This window comes from Otolemur garnettii, unplaced genomic scaffold (assembly GCF_000181295.1).
Source record: "Otolemur garnettii isolate 467f Iridium unplaced genomic scaffold, OtoGar3 scaffold00108, whole genome shotgun sequence".
NCBI classification, from domain to species: domain Eukaryota; kingdom Metazoa; phylum Chordata; class Mammalia; order Primates; family Galagidae; genus Otolemur; species Otolemur garnettii.
In genome coordinates, this window is record NW_003852503.1 from 2078414 (window position 1) to 2085171 (window position 6758).

At 51.9% G+C, this 6758-nt stretch overlaps 1 protein-coding gene across 1 annotated transcript; it reads left to right on the plus strand.

The window, feature by feature from the left end:
- The first annotated feature begins 1164 nt into the window (after positions 1-1164).
- Positions 1165-4836, plus strand: BSX (brain specific homeobox). The gene is made up of 3 exons (XM_003796795.1): positions 1165-1426; positions 3407-3603; positions 4594-4836. Exons 1-3 carry the CDS (start codon positions 1165-1167, stop codon positions 4834-4836), a joined length of 702 nt encoding a protein of 233 aa, XP_003796843.1.
- The last annotated feature ends 1922 nt before the right edge of the window (positions 4837-6758 follow it).

Below are 6758 nucleotides of genomic sequence, written 5' to 3' on the forward strand. Positions count from 1 at the left end.
TTTAATTTCCCTGAGTTTAACATCAATAATTAGAGCAATTTCCAGAGATGTGAGCTGAAATTACCCCTGCTGTGTTGAAGATGATCACCTTAATTTTAGCAAATTGATTCTAGGGAAATAAATGTGACAGATTAGAAAAAGACAAACAGGAAAAAAAAAAAAACCCCAAAAGATAGGGAGGGATGGAAATGAAGATGGAAGGGGAAAGGAATGGGAAATGAAAACCTAGTTCAATCTTGGGGAGCTAGGGTTGGAAAAAGTAATGCGCATGTATTTCAGGAAAATGCAAACTATGTGAGTGAAATGAGGAGAAAGTAATGGAAATTTGAAGGGAGGTAGAAGATAGCATGAGGAGGCGGGTCTGGACAGATTAATGCAGATCAAATAACTTGACTCATGTAGCTCTAACCCTCTTCCTGCCTACTCCCCATAACTGAAGTAAAGACTTACCGTCCTCATCATCATGATCTTTAGTTTTTAATTTACCTCAATAATCCAGTCATCCCTCAGCCATCAAGTTAAGTTGAATCTAGCAAATTAAAGTAGTGGACACTCTTTATCTTCCCTTTTCTTTTCCTTTTGCTATCTATATCAGTCACGGAAACTCTGAAAATCCAGGCCTAAATGCTGAGAATAAGTGCTTGATCCCTATTGCTCTGCAACAGGCTATTTCAGTGTCTTTTCCTCTTCAAAGAGGAGTTTGTCGGACAACAGAGATTTTTTACTTTTAACTTTCTTTTAAAATGGCTGGGACAGAAGCAGCTCTTGCCTTGGCAGAGCAGAATTAGGGCCGCCAAGCCTGTGAGGAGCTGGAACCCTGTGCGCTCTGCTCTCCGCAGGCTTGGCCGGGAGTATTCAGCACCGCGGACAGCTCCCCGCCCCGCCCCGAGCCCACCGCACCCTCCCCTCTGCCTCTGGCAGCCTCGCCATTGGCTCTCCTGGATCCCCTCTCCGAGCTGCCAATTCTCCAACACGTAGACCCAACCTACCCCGGAGCTGGTCTTCTCGCCTCTCCAGCGCCCAGGGTAGCCCAGGCCGAGGAGCGAGCAGCCGAGATTCCAGCTTCGGGGGGTGGCTGCCGGCTTCCCCGGGGCTTGCCGAGTCTCTGCCCGCTTCCTGCATTTCTTCCCCGGCCCTTGCCCTGTGGCAGGTGCTCTGCTCAAGATGAATCTGAACTTCACCTCTCCTCTACACCCAGCGTCTTCTCAGAGGCCTACATCCTTCTTCATTGAGGACATTCTGCTGCACAAGCCCAAGCCGCTGAGGGAGGTGGCTCCCGACCATTTTGCCAGCTCTCTGGCCTCCCGGGTGCCTCTGCTAGACTATGGCTACCCCCTCATGCCCACACCCACTCTCCTGACTCCTCACGCCCATCACCCCCTGCATAAGGGAGACCACCATCACCCTTATTTCCTCACCACCTCGGGTAAGTAACTGGGGTCTCATGGTATGAGCAGTGAGAGACTAGATTTTCTTGTGCAGACCCAATCCTGTGATGAGCTAAGGAAAGGTTGGCTCAGCCTGGCTTGGTGGCCTCCTTCCCTAAAAGAAAGGTTGGGAGTATGTTTGAGAGTCCCTGGAGCTCTCTGAGGCATGCCAACCCACAGGGGTGAGTCATGATCACTCTGCACTTTTTATAAGGGAGATGTGTCCAGCCAGGAGGTAGCTGGAGGTGAATGGGTTTAACATTGCCTTGGTGGCAATGCTCAGTGACCCTACTCATGGTCTTCCTGGCCAGTTTAGTCCATCCCTCAATTCGCATTTTTTCTCCCTCTCTCTGTTCAGAGGTAGATCCTCAACCATCCTGCTCCAAGGAATGGAACTCAACTTTTGGTATCAGTAGCTTGAAATGCTCCTGCAGGTCAGCTGTTTGCTCTCAGGTGCTGAACATTCACAGATCCTGCTGAGGGGCATCGAAGTGAATGAGGGCTGAGATTCTCCAGGGATAAAAGGTTTGGGCTTCCCTGATTAAGAGAGAAAGGGTAAGAAGAAGGGGAGAGGAACACAGCATCGAAACGCTCTTCACCCCCAACACCCAACATTTAACTCACAATCTTCTCTTCTCTGTCCCAGCTGCCAGAGTCTCTGGAATTGGATGGTAAAGGATTTTGATTTCTCTGGCCTGGCAAAAAGTTGGGACTAGCAAAGTCTGGCTGGGACAGGGTGATGTGGGGGAAATGACAAGATTTTTTTCTCTCTCCCCCCCTCACAAGCCACACGCATACTTTTTTCTCCAGCATTTTCATTCTAGCCAGAATAAATTAATTTACTGGGTCCAGTTTCAGGGCGCAGGTAGAAAAAACCCTGGTGGGACAAAGTGTTGGAGGAAGACGGCAGGCAGTTTGTGAAGTGTGGAGGTCGGGAATCCAGAACAAAAGCTGAAAGTGTTTGTGCAGCAGTGAAACCCAGACTCTCTGAGACTCCGGCTTGGAGAGGTAATCCTACAGCCGGCTTCACAGCCCTGTTGGCGGCAGTCTCCTCTCAGTTGCACCGATGTCCCCCCCCCCCCATAGTAGTGACCAATGCTCGCCTTACTGGCACTGGGAATGTATGTGTGTTTCTCTTATGGAATTGCAAATACTGCGTGGGGGCAGATTCTGTCTGCTTGATGTGTCTCAAGACACGAAGTAAAGCTTGCCAGAGTCCCGGGGTCAGGAAAGACAAGAGAAATTTCCCCCATCACGGTCAGGGGAAAAGCTTCAACCTTCCTGCTTTGCTGGGCTTGGAATTGGAAGGATAAGAGAAAAAGAGTAAGGACCCATTGGAGAGCAGACTCGCCAGAGCAGCCCAGAAACTGCCAGGGAAGCATGAGAGGCGGGAATTTCCCCCCTTCTCTCCCCACTGCTTCTCTGGATCAGAGTCGGCTGTGCCCTTTCGGCTGCAGGTGGACGATAAGAAGGAAAAGTGCTTTTTAGTGAGGCAAGCTGTCCACCCTTCTACTAGATTCAGAACAGTAACTATCACCTCGGGGCTGGGAGGATGCAGTGGGAGCAGAGGGAGAGGGGAGGACGCCTCCTGGAACATCTGACATTTGCAAGAAAACTTCTCCAGGTGCCACAGACGACTTGGTACTGGCAGACCCTACAGAAGTCTTTCCAAGAAAAACATTTTAAAAGGCCCCAGGTTCTATTTTCCAGTTTTCTTTTTTTGTTTTATTTATTGTTTATGGTTTGTATTTCTAGAAGACCTTGCAGATAAAGATCTCCAAGCGCTGTTCTTGCTGTTTTTCCCTGCCCTCCCCCCCCCCCCCCGGGGGTTTCTAGGAGAAGGGCTTGAGGGACTTTGGGGCGAGCAGGAGACTGGAGGAGGCACGGAGTGGAGGGAGGCGCTGGGGACTGAGGGAGGGGACGGAGGTGGTTCCCTGGCCATGCGGGATCTGCCCACCTCCGTGCTCTGCTCTCCGCAGGGATGCCGGTCCCGGCGCTGTTCCCGCACCCACAGCACGCGGAGCTGCCAGGAAAGCACTGCCGCCGCCGCAAAGCTCGCACGGTTTTCTCGGACTCGCAGCTCTCCGGCCTGGAGAAGAGGTTCGAGATTCAGCGCTACCTGTCCACGCCAGAGCGGGTGGAGCTGGCTACGGCCCTCAGCCTGTCGGAGACGCAGGTGCGCGGAAGGAGAGGGAAGCCTCGATCTCTGCTTGGTTCTTCTCTCCCAGCTCTTGGTACTCTCAGAGCCCAGTGCGGAGTTCTTCGAGTGTGAATGACCACGCTCCTTCTTATTCTGGGCTTTCCCCCAGATCTTTAGTAAAAGTACCTATACCCCAACCTCATGTCAGACTTACCCAGGCTTAATTTCCGGAGCGGAGCTCTGGACATGAAGGAAAAACTCCTCGGGTGATTCTGATGGTCATCTCCACTTTAGGAACTTATTTTCAGCCTTCCTTATTCCCCTCCGACCAGGGACATACCCAGTCACAGGTAAAATGATAACTAGATGGGTTCTTGTCCTGAGAGAAGATTTTTTTTTCTTATTTCTTCAATCTCAACAGAGGCAGATCTTCTAGGCATCTCCACCCCACCTACCCCGCACACACACTGTGGCCTAAGCCCCTTCCCTGTTCCCCTGTCCCGAGTGGAAGAACTGTTTTCATCTTCCTCCAGGCCCTGTTCACCCGCACCATCAAAAGTCCTTTCCATTTCCCCTCCCTCATGTTCTCTGTACCCAGAAAGGCGACTTGCTGTGAAGTCATTAGTTTTGCCAGGTCTGGGTCTGATATACCTTTTTCTCTCCACCAAGTTCAAGTCTCGCCTTTCTGTCCAGGAGTCTTGCTAGATCAGGTATTTAGATGTCTCAGTCAGAGGAACGTAAGTTCGGCATAAAGGCGCCTCATCTAAGCAGCACTTACTATTAGTAATTATAATTAATGATAGTACTGATAATTATAACCACATCATTTTGATCCGCATTATTCTCGCACGGTTACTCCTGGGGGCCTTAGGAGGTTTGATTCTCATTCAACCTAAAACGATAATTTGTGGGCAGTCGAGGCTGTCATATAATTCGTCAACGGATTGCGGTCCATTTTTCTAAAGCTCAGCAATCGCTCAAATATAGAGGAAAGACATAATTTTATTTTTGTCTCCCTGAAATCAGGTGAAGACGTGGTTCCAGAACCGGCGGATGAAGCATAAAAAGCAGCTTCGAAAAAGTCAGGACGAGCCTAAAGCGCCAGACGGGCCGGAAAGCCCCGAGGGCAGCCCCCGCGGCCCCGAGCCCGCTGCTGCAGCCGAGGCCCGGCTAGGCCTGCCCGCCGGCCCCTTCGTGCTCACCGAGCCAGAGGACGAGGTGGACATCGGGGACGAAGGGGAGCTCGGCTCCGGGCCTCACGTGCTCTGAGCCGCCGGGCTGGGGAGGGTTGGCGCGGGAGCAGACCGCGAAGACCGGCGTGGTTCTTCCCTGGACCGAAAGACTTAGACTCCAGTGTCGCCGCGGGCCTCGTAGATCAGCTCCTGGAAGACAAAACCCAGTGTCAACCTTCAGCCGTGCAGACCCCGCGCAGCCCGCGGCTCGGCCTCACGCCTGCCTCTCCCGCCTGCCTCGTCCCTGCCCCGGGCAAGTGTGCGCCCGGGTTCGCTCATTCCCGCGCCCCGCATGGTCAGCGGCGAGGACCGGCTCAGCACCGTGTCCTAAGCTGAAAATTGGGCTCTCGGCTCTGGATTCGATGGGGGAGTGGTTGATCTCGGTCGCGATCATAGACCCCTTCTCTCATCTCTGGGCCGCTTGCCGCCAACTCCGTCATTCGGATCCCGCGGCCTTTCCGCGCAGACCTTTTGCCGCTCCCACCCACCCCCCTTGAGCAGTTCGATTGGCCGCAGGCCAGGGGCAGCTGTCTCGGACCTTCCTACTCTTGCGGGGATCCAAGCAAAACCATGGCCTGATCTTTCAAAGGCCCAGGGGCAGGACAGACCCGCGCTGGTCACTAACCTCCGACTCGCTTCCGCCCCCTGCCCCCACGCCCCATCTCTGACTCAAGTAGTAGGGTGACCCCTTCTTCTCTGGGCCGCAGCGTACGTTTTCTCCCATCGGTGTTCCCAACCAGAGCTAGGGGTTCTGCACCCCGGCACCCTTCCTGAGCTTGGGGTCCGCAGGCGCCGATGCCCTTTACGCCCTCGCTCCCCTGTACCAAGCGGCGCCAGTGCGCGCGGGGAAACATGAGCAAAAAAAATCCCAGAGTAATCTCTGCTTCCCCAACTCGTTGCGCTCCGGTCTCGAAACTCTTCCACGGCCCACAGGCTACTGATGTTTAAAATGTCAGTTTTCCTCGGGTTGTGTGCGCGAATGCTCATTCTTAGTGCGTGTTAGGGAATATAAAGTTTTACCAGGATTAGGGCGAACGGGGTTTCCGGCGTGCACCTGTCTGGGGGCGAGATTTGGTGGGGGTCTGATTGGTCTTGTGCGTTACTCTCCTCCGCTCCCCACTGGGGGTCTCTTGCTCCCTCTCTCTCTCTGGGTTTGCGGTCTTTTTAGATAATAAAAGTCTATGGGGCAGTACTGGGAACCATCACGCGTTTCCGGGAATTGTTTGTTACCGCGTCCTCCTACACGCACGCTCCTCCCCTCCGCCCCAGCCAGTTTCCTATTGCGGATAGAAATGAACTTGGCTAATAATCTTTCATTAACAGAAGAAGAAGAGCAACTACCAAATTGGATTTAGGAGAATCTTTAAAGTGAGTTGAAATATTGTGTATTTGGGGAAGAGGGTGTGTGTGTAATTTAGGAGGTGAACACAAACTCCAAAGTATCAGGCATTTATCTCTTTCTTCCCCTGCCTCACAACAAGCTGACAGGGATTCTTTTGAGTCTCCAAGGAGCAGGTTTGATGCATTTCATGACCTTTTGTTTTGAAAAAGCAGGTAAACAGGAAAGCTGTTAGCATATGCACAGCTCTGCTTGATTGAAGGCTGGATGAGTTCTGGAGCCCTGGGAATAGCCAAATCTTTGATTCATGAGCATTAAACATGGGACGATGCTCATTCTCCCTCCTCCTGGTCCTCTCTTCTGTGGCTGTTTCTTGTTGGATTCGATGGGAAGGGAAGAGGTCAGAATTGCAACACCAAGCATGCTGATTCTGATGTGGTTTCTCATCAAAAAAGTCCTTGAAATTGGTGGCAAACAGTCCAGTAGCAGAACTCTGGTAGTTCCCTTTTCTAGTCCTCATATAGTTAGGCATGGTGGTAGAGGATAGATACAATTTAGTCTCAATCTAATGTAATCACATGACAACAGTTTTTGATTTTGGTCTTTAATAGTGATCATCC

Bases quoted from the DNA above. Each gene is read 5' to 3' on its own strand.
- BSX (XM_003796795.1), top strand. From the start codon at position 1,165: ATGAATCTGAACTTCACCTCTCCTCTACACCCAGCGTCTTCTCAGAGG. The intron at 1,427-3,406 runs GTAAGTAACTGG...TGCTCTCCGCAG, and splicing joins TTATTTCCTCACCACCTCGG to GGATGCCGGTCCCGGCGCTG. The intron at 3,604-4,593 runs GTGCGCGGAAGG...CCCTGAAATCAG, and splicing joins TCAGCCTGTCGGAGACGCAG to GTGAAGACGTGGTTCCAGAA.